Genomic DNA, 20,929 nt, shown 5'->3' with positions numbered 1-20,929 from the left:
TCACTGCTTGCAGATGACACGATACTATACATAGAGAATCCTAAGGATGTTACCAGAAAACTACTAGAGCTAATCAATGAATTTGGTAAAGTAGCAGGATACAAAATTAATGCACAGAAATCTCTTGCATTCCTATACACTAATGATGAAAAATCTGAAAGAGAAATTAAGGAAACACTCCCATTTACCACTGCAACAAAAATAATAAAATACCTAGGAATTAACCTACCAAAGGAGACAAAAGACCTGTATGCAGAAAACTATAAGACACTGATGAAAGTAATGAAAGATGATACAAACAGATGGAGAGAAATACTATGTTCCTGGATTGGGAGAATCAACATTGTGAAAATGACTCTACTACCCAAAACAATCTACAGATTTAATGCAATCCCTATCAAACTACCAATGGCATTTTTCACAGAACTAAAGATGTGGCACATATATACAATGGAATATTATTCAGCCATAAAAAGAAACGAAATTGAATTATTTGTAGTGAGGTGGATGGACCTAGATACTGTCATACAGAGTGAAGTAAGTCAGAAAGAGAAAAACAAATACCGTATGCTAACACATATATATGGAATCTAAGGGGAAAAAAGTCATGAAGAACCTAGCGGCAGGACAGGAATAAAGACGCAGTTGTAGAGAATGACTTGAGGATGTGGGGAGGGAGAAGGGTAAGCTGGGAAGAAGTGAGAGAGTGGCATATATATATATATATATATATATATATATATATATATATAACCAGACATAAAATAGATTGCTAGTGGGAAGCAGCCGCATAGCACAGGAAGATCAGCTCTGGCTTTGTGTCCACCTAGAAGGGTGGGATATGGAGGGTGGGAGGGAGATGCAAGAGGGAGGAGAAATAGGGATAAATATATATGTATAGTGATTCACTTTGTTATAGAGCAGAAACTAAGACACTACTGTTAAGCAAATATACTCCAATAAAGACGTGAAAAAAATAAGTAAATAAATGAATAAATGTAGTCTGAGTTCCAGTCCTTCCTCTAACACTGACCTACACTGTGTAGACTTGAACAAATTCCATTCTCTCTCTAGGCTTCAGTTTTTTCCCACCTGTACAATTGAGGCAATGTAAGATCCATGGTGACCTCAAAGGGTTCTCTAGGCTCTGACCTTTAATGATTCTAAGCATGGATCTGGAATTAGTGGCAAAGGAGGGAGCTGGGTGTCCTCTAGGAACTCTTCATTATCCATCCTTGACTCTCTGCTCCTTTTCTCTACTCTCCTCAGAGGTATGGCAAACTCCCGTGGCTTCACCATCATCTCTTTCTAAATGAATTTCAAAGATCTCCCTCTAGCCATGATCTCTCTTCTGACTTCCAGTCCTATCATCTTCTACTACGGGGACATTTCAGTGCAGAAGTCCCATCACTTCTATTCCCGTAAAGCTGGTTCCAAACTGTTTTCTCTTAAAAACCACCACTCCCCATCCAGAATTTGTTGAGTTTTATTTGTGACCTTGTTGTTGCCCAGGCCATCCAGATCTACCACATGAGCAATATCTGCACCTTACACTTAGCCATGATTCACTCTGACACACTGTCAAGTCCTAGCCACTCTTCTTTCCTCAGTCTCTGGCATCTACTCTTTCTACTCTGATTAATGTGCCACCATTGTACATTTACTCATTTGTAGCAAAAGCATTCAGATTGGTCTCCCTGCTTTTACTCTTGCCCCTCTAGGGTCTACAATAAAGAAGTCAGGGAAATGATTTTAAAACACAATCCAGATCACATCATTCCCATGTTCAGATACCACCAATCATTCCTTATCTCAGAGTAAAAGCTAAAATTCTTTATATGACCCTCAAAACCCTGCATGATATACTCCACCTCAACCATCCCCTTTCCCATTACATCCTCTAACAATTCTCCCCTTCACTCACTGTACTCCAATCACATATACTTGAAAATGCCAGGTATGCTCCCTCCTCAGGATCTTTCCACTTGCAGTCCTCCTTTCCTGGAATTATCTTTCCCAGATATCAGCCAAACCTGCTCTTTCACTTCATTCAAGTCTCTATTCAAATGTTACTTCCTCCAAGAGTACATGCCACCTTATTACTCTCTGTTTAATTTTCTATTATTGCCATAACAAATTATCATGATTTTAGTAGCTTAAAACACCACAAATTTACTATCTCACAGTTCTAGAAGTCAGAAGTCTGCCAGGAATATTCCTGAACTAAAATCAAGATGTGAGCAGAGCTGCATTCCTTTCTGGAGGCTTTGAAAGGGAATAATCCATTTATTTGTCCTTCTCAGCTTCTAGAGGCCACCCACATTCATTGGCTCATGGCTCTCCTCCTCCATCTTCAAAGCCAACAATGTTGCACCTATCTGCACCTTTTTTTCATAGTAACATTTTCCTGTAACTCAGACTCTTCTGCCTCCCTCTCTTCCACTTTTAAGGACACTTGTGATTACACTGACATCACCTGGTTAATCCAAAATAATCTCTCTGTTAAAGTCAGTTAACTAGCAACCTTAATTCCATCTTCAAATTCAATCCTCCTTTGCCATGTAAACTAACATTTACAAAATTTGGGAATTAGCATATAGACATTTTGCGGGGTCCAGTATTCTTCCTACCATACTCACTGTCCCACACCACTGCTTCATTTTAACTTCATGGTACTCATCACTGCCTGATGCCATATATACAACACACGTATGTTCTAGTTAAACATGCATGTAATCAAAATAATCAAATAGTTCTATGATGCTTGTTAAAATATTTTTCCCTCCTCAGAGACAAATATTATCAATGCTTTTAACAGATTTTAGGGAGCTTTGACTCCATAACTCTAAATAGCATGCTTATATTGCTACTCCTTCTTCTATCTTCTATGGAAGATGAGAATCTAGCTCTCATTTGTTCCCCTGTATCCATTCACCCCAGTCCTGTATACATAAACTCATGCATATTTCCTGTCTTCCCATTATCTCAATACATTCAAAGATAATTTTATTGGTAAGAGTAAGATTCAGTGTTTATGATGCTGAGACTTCGTGGCTGAGTCATATAATATATAACATTTCATTTCCATATTTATTTGTTTGGTTGTTTGTTTAATAGATACTTTCCACTAGAAAAATAAGCTCCATGTCTGTTTAGTTCAGTACTATATCCCCAGTACCTAGAACAGTGTCAGGAACATTGAAGGTAAATAATATGCATTTGTTCATTACCCATCTTATCTGGAATTCCTTCCCCATTCTCTTTGCGTAGACAGTGTTAACCAAATCTCAGGTCCCAGCCCACATTCCAGCTCCTCTCAGAAGTTTTCTTAGAACAATGAAGTTCATGGGATTTGTTACCACCTCTGTATTCCCATTGTACAAATAAGTTTCTGTCATTCCCTTATCCCTTAGTATGTGAGGACTGTTATTGTTAGTTTACTTTTAAATGCATCTCCCTCTTTTAAAATGTTTTTTGGGTTAATGTTTATATGTATGTATCTGTGTATTTACATTCTTATATGCATGTACTGTCTGCTTGTGTTCTGCTTGGATAAATGGATCTGTGTTTCAATCCTTGTTTTTGTGTCCATGTGCATGTCTGTGTATATTTGCATGTCTGTAGACTGTTTTGTGTGTCTGTGTATCTCTGCATGTACATTTCATGTGTTGTGTGTCAATGTGCTAATATTTTATGCCTATGGTCATTATATACACATATGTATAACTATGTGTCCATATGTATCTATGCATCTATGTTTATATATGATATTTTTGGGTTTATGGGTTTGTGTGTATGCGTGTTCTTGAGCAGGATTTGTGTGGATTTCCTTTTTGCACCACTGCCTCCTTCCAACTCAGCCAAACCCAAGGTATACATGCACACTGTACTTAACAATTTGGATCTTGTCTAGGTAACTCTATACAGGTAAGTGATTTCACTATTCTGGGCCTCAGTCTCATTTGTAAAATGGTGATTTATGCAATTCCTTCATCAAAAAATATTTACTGAATATCTATTATACGTTAGTCACTGTTCTAGGCACTGGGTATATAGCAGTGAACATGCCTTCATAGTGTTTACATTCTAGAGTGGAAGACAGACAACAATCAAATAAACCAGTAAAAATACAACATGCCAAGTGAGTTCTACAAAGAAAAAGAATAACAGCATAAGAGGGAATAGAGTGACAAAAGAGACACAAGAGTAAGTACAACGATATCAATACCTACCTGAGTGACTGTAAATGCCAAATGAAATATTATGCACTAAGTGCTTACTACAGTGCCTGGAAGAGCAAATGATTAAGAAATAGTAGCTGTCATTGTTATACTCATTATTGTATGTATATTATAGCTTGATTTTTTAAGATCAGGAAAGATACAAATATCAAGGCTAACAGTGCTCATGTTACAATTGGGGAAGCTGAAGCGCAGAGAGATTTAACTTGTTTAAAGTCTCAGAATGAAGTAGATGCAGAGCCCGGCCTGTCTCTGGGCTTCCTAACTTCACCTTCAATGTTCTTCTTGCTCAACAGTTACTGAGCCCACTGCAGGACTGGAAGTCTTCCCCAGAGAAATGCTGTGCATGCTCGCGAGGATATTTCTTTATCTTCAGATCCAGGAGATCCTTACAAGAGGCAAGAGGCAGTTCAAAAATACAATCACCAGGCCAGAGAGAAATTGACACCAGTCCAAGGGGGCACGGGCTTCCAGCTCCTCATCAGGAAAGACTGTATAGGTGAAGAGGTGTGTGTGTGGGGGGGGGTGGGGGGGGTGTGGGTGTGTGTTTGTATGTGAATAGTGGTAGTGTGATAGTGTGTTGGTTGGAAAATACAAAAGGAGGGTTCTCCAAAGTTCAGAGTTCCCTGAGTGAGGACCCTATGGGAACGAATGACTAGAAGTTCCAGTGAGGTAGACTGAATGAAGTAACCAAAAATCAAGGGACAACCAGACAAGTGGGATTGAATCTGGGAGGCAGAGGGTCTTGACAGAATTCCTTGTGATACTGACAGGGCCTGAAATTCTGAAGTCTCCTCTTAGCCCTTGCACAACCCCAAATCATCTGTATGTAAACATGCTTTGACAAGCATGTGGAGGAGTTAATGTCTCTATTTGGAGTCCCACTCCCCCTCTCTTTAAAGCTCATTCCTCCTGAACCAAGGCCTCTCTATCCCTCTAATCAAAAGAAAGCTAAATTCAGATGTTACCCACACTTCTGTATGAATTTGTTGGATGCATTTTTCTTTTGGAAGTGTTTATATTTTCAAATATTAGTGGATTGTTGGCAGTGCCAAACCTGGAGGTAGACTTCTGGTGGACTTACAGTCACTCTTGGACCTGTGAAAAGAAGTAATTAAGCTTCCCATAAGGCTTAATATCACTCTCTCACAGATCAGGGGTATGTACCAATTGAAAGCGACTGAAAACATCAAGCTAATAGAGCATACCACTCTCAGGTCAATTGGCAAGTACATTGGATGCTAGACTTAACTTTCCCACAAAATAAATAAATAATAGATGCCTTGTGAGCAGTACTGGGAACTAATGTGTACCCTTACCACCAAAGAGGCAGAGCTATGGGAGAAAGTAATTCAAAGAGTTTTCCCTATATGAGATATGGGGGTATATTCCCTCATAACCGTCCTACTCATGGGCTTACCAATTATTTAAGCATTGGTGTATAAAAATGTCTTTCATAAACTTAATCTCTGTATTCTGAGGCCCATAGGCACCCACCTCCATCACTCTTTATTTGCATAGGCTGAACAGATGGGGTTAACTGTATGACTGCTGAAAATTGCATAGGCCAGCAAAGTTGATCTTTTCTACTTGGGCCCAACAGAAAGGAAAACACTCCCATATTGGAGGGAGCAGACTCATCCCAATAGTCATTCCTCAACCTCATCTTGTTGAGGAAACACAAGTAAACACAGCTTGGGAGATCAAAGACCAGAAACCCCTATTGGCTCCAGGGAAAGTCAAGTCAATAGTCTAGCAGAGGGAGGAATTGCTTCACTCACACTTAAACCTCCAACCCCAGGCAGGAGAGGGAAGGGTGTGCTTATGTGACTTGTGCTGAAATAGGGAAGGAAGGGAAATGTGAGATGGGACTGAGAGTCTGAGTGAGTGATATAGGGAAGAAAAGGAAGTGAGCAGGCACAGACACTGGCAGCCATTAGGAGTTCAAGTCTTTTTGACAGAAGGAGGCTGGAAGAAAGGACAGAAGTGGATCTGGCTGTGATGGAGCTCTTACTGGGCCTACTGCTCCTGAGCCACCTACTGGTGGTCACCTATGGTAAGGTAGCAAAAGGGGGCCTGGCTGCCACTGCTGGCACAGGCGAAAAGCTGGGGGTTGGGGAGAGGCGGGATTGAACGTCTACTGAGGAAAGCCTACTCCTGCTGACTAGGTGAGTGTTCTCAGCCAATGCTCCAGGCTCTCTCAGCTTTGGGCAGAAGGGAGGGAGGAGGTTGAAGTCTATTGAAGAAGCCAGGAGATAATTTTGGGTAGAAATTGGAAAGGATCCTCTCTTGGAAAACATCCACATAATTTTCTAGTACCTGTCATATCTCAGGGGCATTAAAATGTGCTCAATGCCGCCCAAATCCCTCCCCCATCTGTTGCCCTTCACCTGAAATTCTACCACTATACCCTTACCCCTATGCTCCCAGGTTTTGATCCTTGTTAAGGTATACAGCCCCCAAAAGAAGTAATGTTGTCAGGAGCTAGATGGGACCTTAGAAGTAACCTAGATCCACCTTTCACTGTTGAGAACAGGTGTTCAGAATATTTGTTCACATTCTTGCAGTGACTGAGAATTCACTACTTGTCCAGACCATCTAAAAAGTCAGCTTCAACTGTTAGAAAGTTCTTCCTTGTGTTGAACTAAATCAACTTCCCTGTGGCTTCCATCCAAAAAACCCAGCCCTGTTTCTTGGAGACGCAGATAATATATCTTCTCCCTCTATGCTGTGACAGATCTTTAGAGTCCTGAGGACAGAAACCATGTCCCTTTGATTCATCTCTTCTCCAAGCTAAACAGCCTTAGCTCCTTCAACTGTTCTTCACAGAATTTGGTTTCTTACCACTTCCTTGGGTATCTCACTTCCCTGTGGACATAGCCCAGTTTGTCTGGGCTATTTGTGGGAGCTTAATGCTGGACACATATGCCAAAAGAGGATTGACTATCCCATAGTAGCATTATTTTGTGGGGTCTTACTCCATCCTCATTTATACCCCTGAAAATTGAAATAGCCTTTTTAGGAAACTGAGCCTGATAATAGCTAAGTGAAATCCAGGATAGGGTAAAAGATTCTTTGATGCACCCCTGTTTATTCCATATCCTTAGAGGGAGAGACTAGATGAGTGTTAACTTGGTGCCCTTTGTGTAGCTAGAAAGAACCCAGCTTTCCATAACTGACTCAGATTAAACCATCTTGTCCTGGGGCTCTGTGACCCATTAAATTCTAGAACCTCAAAGTTAGAATAGACACTGAATTAAGTCACCCAAGAAGGAAAATAATTTGCTCCAGGGCACAGAGCAATAGCAGCAGAGTTAATGCTCCTGAAAATTACCGTTCTTTCTACAACTACAATATTTTCACTATCTAACATGTTTTAGAGTGCACCACTCTACCTTCTCCAAATCTGTTGATTTGAACTGGGAATTAAAGAGGCAGGACTGGAGCTCAGAGGAACATTTTGTAAATGTTAAATTTAAATCGTGTGTGTGTGTGTGTGTGAGTGCATGTGTATTGTTCCCTCCACAGCCTGTGAGGATCTTTTAGACCTGGAAGCAGGTCTTCCATTTCCATGGAGGGTCTTACACCACAGACCTGACACTCTGGACAAACTGAACGGCCAATAACACTTTCCGTCTCCCTTCATCTCAGTGTCCCCAACCCATCTATATAGTTAGATCAGCTTGGCTGGCCTCAGAAGATCCTGTCAGCTGGACAGCTCTGTAGGACTGTGGCTTCACTTCTAAAAAGCCTCTAGATCTAAGACATATGTTGAAATAATCACAATAAAAATAAGTCCTAATATTTGCATTTTATAAAAACTATAAACATTTTATAAATACCTATTATCTAAGCTAATCCTCTTTTGAGAAAGCATCCCAAGATGGGGAGAGAGGCCAAACACAGAGGTGCGGGGTCATTGGAAGATCTCACCATCTTTGTTTGATGATGGGAGAAGGAAAATTCAAGATGGGACCCATAATGGATCTCATAAAAGGGTCCACACCCCCAAAACTAGGCCTTACCTTGATTTAGTATCCTCACACAGACCACAGACCTTTGCTTTTCAAAGTCCAGGTCCCAAGACCCGAGTGGGCCTCAGTAATATTCCTCCTTTCTCAAGTCAAAACTTTTTTCAGCAAAGCCCTTTGAGTCAATGCTCAGCCCTTTTCTTTCTTCTGAAGGGATGCAATATTTGCAGGAAGTTCAATCCTTCCATGAGGGAGGAGAGCTAAGCTCTGAAGTTCTGGGAAAGGTTTCTCAGAAAGCAGCTGGCAGATGGGGGAATTATTTTTCAGGCAGTCAGGAGGATATTATCCAGCCTTAGGATAACACCCATTAAACCATGTCAAATAGGCCCAGATAAGGGGTTGCTGGTTTCTGTTGTGGTTGGTGGATTAATCAGTTAAAAAAGTAAAAAGGCAGTGTAGGAGCTGAAAGACTTCATTCTAGGCCTCCAGGTCCAGCTCTGACCCTGCTCTCTGTGTGACTTTGAGTAAGCATCTTTCTCTCTCTGGGCCTCAGCTTGTTCACATGTACCATGAGGGAATGTGACTAAGTGGTTTCTAAAAGCCCTTTGAGCTATGCCATACTGGAGGTCTCCAAATTCTCTCCTGCCTGATACTTCAAACCCTGTTGTACCAAGTACTTCACCATTTGGTGGTCTGCATAGATCCATAATGGGCAGAGCATCCCCCTAAGAGTTGGGACTTTCCTGAAATAGATTTTCCCCTACCCAATCTTCCAGGAAAGTCAGGAGTATTGTTTAACTTGACCAACATTTCACATTGGCTGCCAAGCCAGTCTTGTCGCTAAAGTGTCCTCTCTGGTTTCCTTATAACCCAGGGATGACCTATTACCTGCCCATAACTTGGTAGGTCCCAGCAGAATGGAAAGGCAAACTCCTTACTTTCTCATGTATTAACTTCTCCTTCAGGTCATTATTAAAGCAGACAATGATCCAATCTAATGAATCTGTCCACCCTGGGGAAGACATATTGAGGATTTCTAGGATAAGAAGAATCAATACAAATATGTGAAATTTCTCTTGAGGCATGGGACAGGACTAGCATTTATCCCACACCTACTGAATGCCAGCCAGTATGCTAGGTGCTTTCACACTTATGAGCTCATTTTATCATCATAATAACACTCCATGGAAGGTTTACTATTACCTCTATTTTGCTGATAATGACCTAAAACTCAGTCAGGCTTAGAAATTTACCCAAGGTCACACAGAGAGATATATGGTAAGGCAGACCTTAAACTTAGATTGGTGTTACTCTTCTTATTACATCATGCAGTCCTTCACTGTCCTCCTGATCTCACTAGGTGCAGTGCTTCTACTCAGTGTTTCTCTAGGCTCTTTGTGCACCAGAGGGATAGTTGGAAGGTATAAACCTACGTTATTGAAGTTACCTTCATTTTGGAGGTCAGGGTACATGAGGAATGGTACATTGTCCTCTTTCTTGTGATACCCTGTGCCTACCATACACCGTCTCTTCATGCTACTGATGAAACAGGAAGTGTAAGAGGAGAGAAGAACAAGGAGAAAAATGAGGAGTAAAAGGAGCAAGATGGAATAATGGGTGAAAGGAATAAAGGAGAAGGGAAGAAAAAGAGTAAAAGGGGGAAAATATGCCATCCTTGGATGTCTTGTTACTAACTATGCCCCACTCTCCTATTCTGGGATGGAGAAGTGAAGCCTGACCTACTTCTAGAAGTGAGACTGGGAAATTGGGACTGACTGCCCATGTTTTTGACAGACCAGAGTGAGCTATGTGAGACTCTCCAGCAAATTGCCAGAGAGAGTAATGCAAGACAGGCCTCGTAGCTCCCCCTATGTCAAAGGGAAAACATATATATTCACAGACAGGCATTTTTGGCTGCTCCAGCTGTCCTCACAGCAGAATGCTGTTTTGTTGCCCTGGAAGGAAGGGAAGTATGAGAATACTTTTCAGAGTTGGAGAAGGATATTTGGGAGGGCTGGAGAAAGATTAAACTGAACGGATCGAATGGTTTTCAAGGGGCTTAATGCTGGTATGCTTGTGCTTACAGGTGAGCAAAAAATATATGGGCATGTGTGCTCATGACGATGATAAGCTGTATCTGCATGCATATGGAGGCAGGAACTGTCAATAGCACTGTGAAACCCACTACCTGGTGAAAGCTCACCACCAGCTAGAACATGTAATTATTTAATTTCTGCTTTCATTAAGTCTATTAGCACTGAACCATCTAAGATTGGAAGAGACCTTAAATAATAATGCCGTTCAAGACCTAAACAAAGCTCAGAACTTGCCCTAGACAGCTTAGTCCATCATGGACAGCTCTGATTAATTACAAATTTCATTTTTAGGGAAAACCAAAATCTGCCTGTATTGTGCTCCCATTTGTGGATCTGAGTTTTTCTCTTTGCCCAGTTTGAAACTCTCCAGAGAGAATGTGGTGGACCTAGCAACATGGACACATGTTTATTTATTATTTTTTATTCACGGTTTTTATCTTGGCCAAAGTATGCTGGTTATGTACTAGAGTCCCAGGTGAGGGCACAGGCCAAAGGCTAAACTTTAGTAACCCCATTGATAGAAGCCCTGGTACTTGGCAATACATTCTGGGAGCTAGCCACCACCCCAACTTCCATCTGCTTGACTGAAGCCTGGGAATCCTAGGCTATAAAAAAAGCTTTTATTCAGTAATAGCTTGCACTTTGAAACAACCTCTCCTGAGAGAGATATAAAGACATATCTAAATACAATCTCTTACTCCTGACCCCAGTTAAATAAAACACAAAATCCTCAAGATATTAGCTTATGGATGGAAATTGCTGATGGAAGGTGGTGGCTCTCTCAACACCCACAAATTTCCCCTGTTAGTTTCCTTTCCCAGAAAGCCAAGAGTTAATCACCCTTTGGTCCTACCATCATTCCTACCACAGCCAGCTCTAGGATTATACTCAGAACTTTTTTCCCTCCAGACCTTTTCATCTCCATTCCTCCTCAGGATGAAATTTTCCAATGTACCTTTGCTGAGAACTCAGAGAAACCAATAGGGAAATAAACAAAGAAAGGATAGAAATCAGAAGAAAAAAGTCAAGCTTACAAATTACAGGTTTAACACTTAAAAATAACTAAAGATATTGTTAAACAGGAATACATCTCACACAAGTTTCCACCCTCAAAATTGTCCTTTGTCTGCCTCTTTCCTCCCTTCCAGAAAAGAGCTTTAGTCTAAGCACCAAATCTAAGCCTTTCTGAGGGAGCAATGGGGAATTAGTAGGGCAGATAGCCCTTTCTTTCTGAGCCTTGAAGCCACCACATTTCTCCAGGTACATAATTACATACAGTAAAATAGCCCAGACCCAACTGCTCAGCATTTGCTCCCACACTTCTCCTGAAAAATGTTGAAAGACGTTCCTTTCATGGATTTACAGAATGTTAGAGTTTGTAGAATCGTTAGAGATCATTCCATTCAGATTCTCTACATCATATACAAAGAAAATGGGTCCTCTATGGTGAAATGTGACTTACCCAGGGTCACCTCACAGCAAGGCAGTGACAGGAAAAGGACTTGAAACTCACAAGAGCTAAACAACCTTAAGGGCTTTCCTTCTAATGACTGGTTCTGATTGATGGGAGGGCTGGCAGAGAACAAAAGGGCATGGGGAATCTGAAAGTATGAGTTAAGGCTGTGTTTCTCAAAAGCCTCTCTGCCACTGACATCTTAGCACCCAGATGGGTGTGCCATCTGTGTCTGATTCCTTCTTCTGTTCCCCCTCTTCAGGCCATCCCATCCTGAAAGTGCCTGAGAGTGTGACAGGGCCTTGGAAAGGGGATGTAAATATTCCCTGCACCTATGGTCCTCTGCAAGGCTATACACAAGTCTTGGTAAAGTGGCTGGTAGAACGTGGCTCAGGCCCAGTCACCATCTTTTTACGTGACTCTTCTGGAGACCATATCCAGCAAGCAAAGTACCGGGGCCGCCTGCATGTAAACCACAATGTTCCAGGAGATGTGTCCCTGCAACTGAATACCCTGGGGATGGATGACCGGAGCCACTACACGTGTGAAGTCACTTGGCAGACCCCTGATGGCAACCAAGTCGTGAGAGATAAGATCATTGAACTCCGTGTCCAGAAACGTGAGTCATTGTGGGTGATAGGAAAGTACTGGTAAGGAAAAACCTGATAGAGGACTGTAATCCTAGAAAACCCTGAGAAACCCAGAGACCTTTGTTTACATTTACATAGTCTCTCTTCAGTTATATGTGCTAATCAGAGGGAGTGGACAGGCAGAGTATCCTCAGTGTTATCACTCTCATGGCAGAATTTAATAAATGTTGGGAAGGCTTTCTGGCCTTCAAATCTCTACCCCTTCAAGTGTCCCAGAAATTCCTGCATCGATAGCCTGATGGCTTCCTTGGACTCTGAGTCTTAAAATCCATAAAAATGAGTATATCTGATCAGGATATTGGAGAGTGGATAGATGCTGGCAGAGAATCTCTGGGAAAAGGGATGCATGGATTAGTCAAGATAAGCTTAACTGGCTTGACAATTTTACAGAGATCTGACCCCTGGTGATCCCAAACTGCAGATAATCCCAAAACTCTACTTGAGCAAAACAACAACAAAGCCTGTTTGTTGTTGTTGTTGTTATTTTTAGTCAGTTGATTGTTTTAACTTTAGATAACCCAAATCCCCAGATAATACAAAATGGTACCTAATCTTCCAAAAGGAAGCTCTTTTTATTTAAGTTGTCCTATTCCCTTTTTCCTCCCCATGTCAGGAGTCCCTTTTAGTTCCCTTTGCAGATATATTCATACCCCTAGACTCAGCAGGGATGACTCAGCCTTGTGTTCCCATACCCTTGTAACTTCTCAAAGCCTCCTCTCTTGTCTTCCCTTTGCAGTTTCTGTTTCCAAGCCCACAGTGACGACTGGCAGTGGCTATGGCTTCATGGTACCCCAGGGAATGAGGATTAGCTTTCAATGCCAGGCTCGGGGTTCTCCTCCCATCAGTTATGTTTGGTACAAGGAACAGATTAACAACCAAGAACCCATCAAAGTAGGAGTCTTGAGTACCTTACTCTTCAAGCCTGCAGTGGTGACAGACTCAGGCTCCTATTTCTGTACTGCCAAGGGCCGGTTAGGCTCTGAGCAGCGCAGTGACACTGTGAAGTTTGTGGTCAAAGGTGAGCAATTCTCTTTCCTGGTGAGCATTTCAATGGACTACCTTGTTCCAGAGATATGTCAGCATATGCCTTTATTCCAGAGAAGAGAGGTTGGGGCAGGATGGGAAGGGGGTCCTGGGTTGTTCAATCACAAAGAAAAAATTCTGGACTGGGGACAATAGGGGTGGAGACAATGCCTGTCATGTTGTAGGTTAAGCAGATGAAAATGGTAAAGGGAAAAGTGTCATTTACTAGGTACATTTATTTGCCAGATACAATGCACAAGAAGTTGGCACATGTTTTCTCATTGAATCCCACAAATATCTCATGAGATACCCTTATTTTACAGAAGAGGAAACTAAGAGTCAGGAAGGGAAACCTACTTGTCCAAGGGCTCAGAGCTTGGAAGTTCAAGGCTGTATTTGTACTCAGATTTCATGCTCTTTCCACTATGTCTGATTGCCTCTCATGGTGGAACCTATATCAGCTCCTGGGCACCCTCTGGGATACTTTTTGTTTGTTTGTTTTTGTTGTGCTTTGTTTGGTGTGTTTTTTGTTGTTATTTTGTTGGTTGATTATCTTTGGTTTTGCTTTATGAAATAAAGCCCAGATCTATGCATAGTTTCTTTAAATCCCCCCTGCTCTTTTTTCCTAAAGCCAAATGCAAGTTCTGGTTGAAGTCTCGATGAAGATTGACTATGCTTAATCAAGGTCAGATTATTTATTAAAGAATTATTTGGGAATACTACAAACTGTTTACATAAAGATTGTAGGCTGGGATTTAAATGATCAGCCCAGCAGTGATATGTCCAAATGAGTCTTGTTAGCTTTCAAGAAATCTCCTTGGAATGGAAGCTACTTATTTCAATAAGTTTTCTGTTGCCCAAAACATGTTGAGTACTAACTGCCTTTAGGAAATTATCCTCAGAGCCACCTGAAAATTATTATCCTCTGAGGCCAACTCTGTATAACAAAAGTGAACAAACTGTCTCCTTCCACTTGGGTTTAGGAGACTGATGTTGGTTTGAGACTCCTGTTTTGCCTGCAAGGATTTGTTTCCCAAAGTTGAATTGTAATGAGGATATGTGTGCTGTAGGTTTTGGTCTGTTAGTTTAGGTGGGAATAAGGGCAGTCTCATTATGAGAGAATTATATGGACACTGGCCCAGTTCTCTGAGAGTCGATAATCTGGTCAAGCAGAGAGAGCAAGACATGGCCGGAAAGTCCAAGAATGTGTACTTCATAAAGGGACAAGTTGTACATTCTCACCTTTCTGAGTTTGTTTCTAGTCTACCTGGGGAGGATCTTGCTCACAACCAATCAGCCTGTCTATTCCTTATCTAGTCCATGTTCACAGGCCACAGAGCTGTTAGGCAGTGCTCACAATTGAGCTCTCTGACAGATAAGGAAATTGAGGATCAAAGAAGTTACATCCTTACCTGTTCTCTAAGCCAAGCTACTTTCTCTTGGCTTCCTCTACCTGCCTCTTTTGCACCTCAACCTGGTCCCATGAGTCTGGTCACTTGGTTCATTTCTGTCCTACATAGCTCTCAGCTCCTCATCCATTCCCTCACTGTCTGTGCTATTCCTTAATTCTGGAAAAAGCACAGAGATGCATTGGTCCCACTTTAGTTTCATGCTCTGTGACATCCACTGCCTGTCCCCATGCTGTTTGCCAATCAGTTTGCTCATCTATGTTCCATTCCTTATAACAGCTATGCAGAATACTTTCTGCCTTATTTCATGTCCCCAGACCTCTCAGAAGATGAGGTCACCTTCTCCTTCTTTGAGAAGACCCAGACCCCCGCCCTCAGATGTGAATTCTATCAACCACCCTCTCTACCTTGACATTTCCCTGCCCATTCTCTCTTGGCTCAGAGTAAGATGTGTCTTTCTTCTCCACAGAAAACCTTCTACCTCAGCTCTTTACCTCAACTACTCCAACTCCCTGTTTCACCCATTATCCTCTACATAAGCCTAAAATGTATGTATGTACGTATGTATAATATATGTATTATATAAGCCTAATATACATATATATGTAAATAACATACATATGTATGTTATTTTAAAAAATGTTTTCGGGCTTCCCTGGTGGCGCAGTGGTTGAGAGTCTGCCTGCCGATGCAGGGGACACGGGTTCGTGCCCCGGTCCGGGAAGATCCCACATGCCACGGAGCGGCTGGGCCCGTGAGCCATGGCCGCTAAGCCTGTGTGTCCGGAGCTTGTGCTCCGCAACGGGAGAGGCCACAACAGTGACATACCCACGTACCACAAAAAAAATTTTTTAAACTATAATAATAATAAAAAAATTAAAAAAAATGTTTTCTTCATCTGCCATACCACCTCTCTCCTATGGCCATTACCAACCTACTAAAAAAGGTAGTTTTCACTGGCTGTCTCTCCCTATTTAGCACAACATAACTTTGTAAACTGGAGTCATCACTTCCAAATCTCCAAAACCCAACCTAACTTTATTCATATCTTTGCTCCTTTGTCATAAATTAATTGTCCATAAAAGTATGAGTTTATTTCTGGGCTCTCAATTTTGTTCCATTGATCTGTGTGTCTGTTTTTGTGCCAGTAACATACTCTTTTGATTACTACAGCTTTGTAGTATAGTTTGAAATCAGGGACTGTGATGCCTTCAGCTTTGCTCTTTCTCAAGATTGTTTTAGGTTATTCTGCATTTTTTGTGGTTCCACACAAATTTTAGAATTATTTGTTTTAGTTCTGTGAAATATGCCATTGGAATTGGGAAAAGGATTGCACCAAATTTGTAGATTGTTTTGGATAGTATAGACATTTTAACAATATTACTTCTTCCAATCCAGAAAAATGGGATATCTCCCCATTTATTTATGTCTTCAATTTCTTTCATCAGTGTCTTACAGTTTTCACTGTACAGGTCTTTCACCATCTTGGTTAAGTTTATTCCTAAGTACTTTATATTTTTGATACAACTATAAATTGGATTATTTTCTTCATTTATCTTTCTTATAGTTCATTATTAGTATGTAGAAATGCCACAAATTTCTGTATATTGATTTTGTGTCCTGTTATTTTACTGAACTCATTTATTAGTTTTAAAAGATTTTTGGTGGTCTTTAGGTTTGTCTTTATATAGTATCACGTCTATCTTCAAATAGTGAAAATTTTACTTCTTCCTTTCCAATTTGGGTGACTTTTATTCTAAAATTATTTTCTTAATTTTAATTTTGGATTGCTCATTGCTAGTGTACAGAAATACAACAGATATTTGTATATTGATCTTATATCCTGCAATCTTGCTAAACTCATTTATTAGCTCTAATCATTATTTTGTGGATTCTTGAGGCTTTTCTGTATATGATTTTGTCATCTGAAAATAGGAATAATTTTATTCCTGTTTCTCCAATTTGGATGCCTTTTATTTCTTATTCAGGCATAATTTCCCTGACTAGTACCTACAGTACAATGGTGAATAAGCATGGAAAGAATGGAAATAATTGACTTGTTTCTGATCTTTCAGGAAAATATTATTTCTTTCACCATTATGATGATAGATGCCTTTATTTTGGTAGATGCCCTTTATTGGTTTGAGACCACTTCCTTTATTCCTAGCTTGTTGAGTGTTTTTATAATGAAAAGGTAATTGGATTGTGTCAGTTCATTTTCTGTGTCTATTGAGATGATTTTGTGTTTCTTTTAGTTCTTATTCTATTAAGAGACTGCATTACCTTGACTCATTTTCAAATGTTGAGCCAATCTTGCATTCCTGGGATAAATTAATCATGGTGCACAATCCTTTTAATATGCTGCTGGATTTGGTTTGCTAGTATTTTGTTATGGAGTTTTGCATCTATATCCATAAGGGATATTGGTTCTTAGTTTTCTTTTGTTACGATGTCATTTTATGCTTTTGTATCATGATAATACTGGTCTCATATACTGAGTTGGAAGGTGTTACCACACCTACTTTTTGAAAGAATTAGTGAAAAGTTGGCATAAAAAAAAAAAAACACGTTTATAGAATTCACCAGAGAAGCCCCCTGGGCCTAGCCTTTGCTTTATGTGAAGTTGTTTGATTAGCAATCCAAACTTTTTACTTGTTAAAGTTCTGCCTATTCCGATTTTCTATTTCTTCTTTAGTCACTTTCAGTAGATTGTGCATTTCTAGGAATTTGTTGTTTATATCTTAGTTAATCCACTGTCATACGGTTGTTCATAGTATTCCCTTGTCATTCTGTTTACTTCTACAAAGTTAGTAGATATGTCCCCATTTTCATCAAAGATTTTAATAATTTGAGCCTGCTTTTTTTTCTTCTTTCTCTCTCTCTCTCTCTCTTTTGTAGGTTGGTTTTGCTAAAGGCTTGCCAATTACATTGATCTTTTTCAACAACCAAATTTTGGTTTTGTTGATTTTCTCTATTGATTTCTATTTTCTATTTCATTTACCTCTGCTAAATATTTATTTCCTTCCATCTGCTTTGTTTTCTGTTTAGTTTTCTCTTCTATTTTTAATTTTCTTTTTAAGGTGGAAGATTAAATTATTAATCAGAAACCTTTCTTATTCTCTGATGTAGGTATTTACATCTGAACCCTGAGTACTGTTTTCACTGCATCCAATAAGTTTTAGTATGCTGTGTTTTTATCTTCAATCATCTGAAAGTATTTTCTAATTTCCTAATGACTTCTTATTTAACCCACTGGTTATTTAGAAGTGTGTTATTTAATCTCCACATATTTTTTTATTTTATTTTTTTGCTTTATAACAAATTTAATCAGTTATACATATACATATGTTTCCATATCCCCTCCCTTTTGCGTCTCCCTCCCACCCTCCCTATCCCACCCCTCCAGGCAGTCACAAAGTATCGAGCTGATCTCCCTGTGCTATGCGGCTGCTTCCCACTAGCTATCTACCTCACATTTGGTAGTGTATATATGTCCATGCCGCTCTTTCACTTTGTCACAGCTTACCCTTCCCCCTCCCCATATCCTCAAGTCCATTCTCTAGTAGGTCTGTGTCTTTATTCCTGTCTTACCCCTATGTTCTTCATGACATTTTTTTTTCTTAAATTCCATATATATGTGTTAACATACAGTATTTGTCTTTCTCTTTCTGACTTACTTCACTCTGTATGACAGACTCTAGGTCTATCCACCTCATTACAAATAGCTCAATTTCATTTCTTTTTATGGCTGAGTAATATTCCATTGTATATATGTGCCACATCTTCTTTATCCATTCATCCGATGATGGACACTTAGGTTGTTTCCATCTCCGGGCTATTGTAAATAGGGCTGCTATGAACATTTTGGTACATGTCTCTTTTTGAATTATGGTTTTCTCAGGGTATATGCCCAGTAGAGGGATTGCTGGGTCATATGGTAGTTCTATTTGTAGTTTTTTAAGGAACCTCCATATCGTTCTCCATAGCGGCTGTACCAATTCACATTCCCACCAGCAGTGCAAGAGTGCTCCCTTTTTTCCACACCCTCTCCAGCATTTATTGTTTCTAGATTTTTTGATGATGGCCATTCTGACTGGTGTGAGATGATATCTCATGGTAGTTTTGATTTGCATTTCTCTAATGAGTAAAGATGTTGAGCATCCTTTCATGTGTTTGTTGGCAGTCTGTATATCTTCTGTGGAGAAATGTCTATTTAGGTCTTCTGCCCATTTTTGGATTGGGTTGTTTGTTTTTTTGTTATTGAGCTGCATGAGCTGCTTATAAATTTTGGAGATTAATCCTTTGTCAGTTGCTTCATTTGCAAATATTTTCTCCCATTCTGAGGGTTGTCTTTTGGTCTTGTTTATGGTTTCCTTTGCTGTGCAAAAGCTTTGAAGTTTCATTAGGTCCCATGTGTTTATTTTTGTCTTTATTTCCATTTCTCTAGGAGGTGGGTCAAAAAGGATCTTGCTGTGATTTATGTCATAGAGTGTTCTGCCTATGTTTTCCTCTAAGAGTTTGATAGTGTCTGGCCTTACATTTAGGTCTTTAATCCATTTTGAGCTTATTTTTGTGTATGGTGTTAGGGAGTGATCTAATCTCATACTTTTACATGTCCCTATCCAGTTTTCCCAGCACCACTTATTGAAGAGACTGTCCTTTCTCCAATGTACATTCCTGCCTCCTTTATCAAAGATAAGGTGACCATATGTCCGTGGGTTTAACTCTGGGCTTTCTATCCTGTTCCATTGATCTATCTTTCTGTTTTTGTGCCAGTACCATACTGTCTTGATTACTGTAGTTTGTAGTATAGTCTGAAGTCAGGGAGCCTGATTCCTCCAGCTCCATTTTTCGTTCTCAAGATTGCTTTGGCTATTCGGGGTCTTTTGTGTTTCCATACAAATTGTGAAAGTTTTTGTTCTAGTTCTGTGAAAAATGCCAGTGGTAGTTTGATAGGGATTGCATTGAACCTGTAGATTGCTTTGGGTAGAAGAGTCATTTTCACAATGTTGATTCTTCCAATCCAAGAACATGGTACATCTCTCCATCTATTTGTATCATCTTTAATTTCTTTCATCAGTGTCTTATAATTTTCTGCATACAGGTCTTTTGTCTCCTTAGGTAGGTTTATTCCTAGATATTTTATTCTTTTTGTTGCAATGGTAAATGGGAGTGTTTCCTTGATTTCACTTTCAGATTTTTCATCATCAGTATATAGGAATGCCAGAGATTTCTGTGCATTAATTTTGTATCCTGCAACTTTACCAAATTCATTGATTAACTCTAGTAGTTTTCTGGTAGCATCTTTAGGATTCTCTATGTATAGTATCATGTCATCTGCAAATAGTGACAGCTTTACTTCTTCTTTTCTGATTTGGATTCCTTTTATTTCCTTTTCTTCTCTGATTGCTGTGGCTAAAACTTCCAAAACTATGTTGAATAAGAGTGGTGAGAGTGGGCAACCTTGTCTTGTTCCTGATCTTAGTGGAAATGGTTTCAGTTTTTCACCATTGAGGACGATGCTGGCTGTGGGTTTGTCATATATGGCCTTTATTATGTTGAGGAAAGTTCCCTCTATGCCTACTTTCTGCAGGGTTTTTATCATAAATGGGTGTTGAATTTTGTCGAAAGCTTTCTCTGCATCTATTGAGATGATCATATGGTTTTTCTCCTTCAATTTGTTAATATGGTGTATCACGTTGATTGATTTGCGTATATTGAAGAATCCTTGCATTCCTGGAATAAACCCCACTTGATCATGGTGTATGATCCTTTTAATGTGCTGTTGGATTCTGTTTGCTAGTATTTTGTTGAGGATTTTAGCATCTATGTTCATCAGTGATATTGGCCTGTAGTTTTCTTTCTTTGTGACATCCTTGTCTGGTTTTGGTATCAAGGTGATGGTGGCCTTGTAGAATGAATTTGGGAGTGTTCCTCCCTCTGCTATACTTTGGAAGAGTTTCAGAAGGATGGGTGTTAGCTCTTCTCTAAATGCTTGATAGAATTCGCCTGTGAAGCCATCTGGTCCTGGGCTTTTGTTTGTTGGAAGATTTTTTATCACAGTTTCAATTTCAGTGCTTGTGATT

At 40.0% G+C, this 20,929-nt stretch overlaps 1 protein-coding gene across 2 annotated transcripts in view; it reads left to right on the top strand.

Annotated features, from left to right (window-relative positions):
• The first annotated feature begins 6,197 nt into the window (after positions 1–6,197).
• The window catches only part of VSIG4 (V-set and immunoglobulin domain containing 4), a 28,392-nt gene continuing 13,660 nt past the window's right edge, over positions 6,198–20,929 (top strand). For both annotated transcript variants that reach the window (XM_082609390.1, XM_082609391.1), the window contains exons 1-3: positions 6,198–6,297; positions 12,024–12,380; positions 13,148–13,429. In XM_082609390.1, coding sequence (XP_082465516.1) covers positions 6,243–6,297; positions 12,024–12,380; positions 13,148–13,429 — 694 coding nt within the window. In that variant the 5' untranslated portion in view covers positions 6,198–6,242. The remainder of the gene's footprint in view (positions 6,298–12,023; positions 12,381–13,147; positions 13,430–20,929) is intronic.

The sequence above is a fragment of the Mesoplodon mirus genome (assembly GCF_964341445.2).
Source record: "Mesoplodon mirus genome assembly, chromosome: X".
Taxonomy (NCBI): Eukaryota; Metazoa; Chordata; class Mammalia; order Artiodactyla; family Ziphiidae; genus Mesoplodon; species Mesoplodon mirus.
This window is presented reverse-complemented; position numbering and strand designations above follow the sequence as displayed.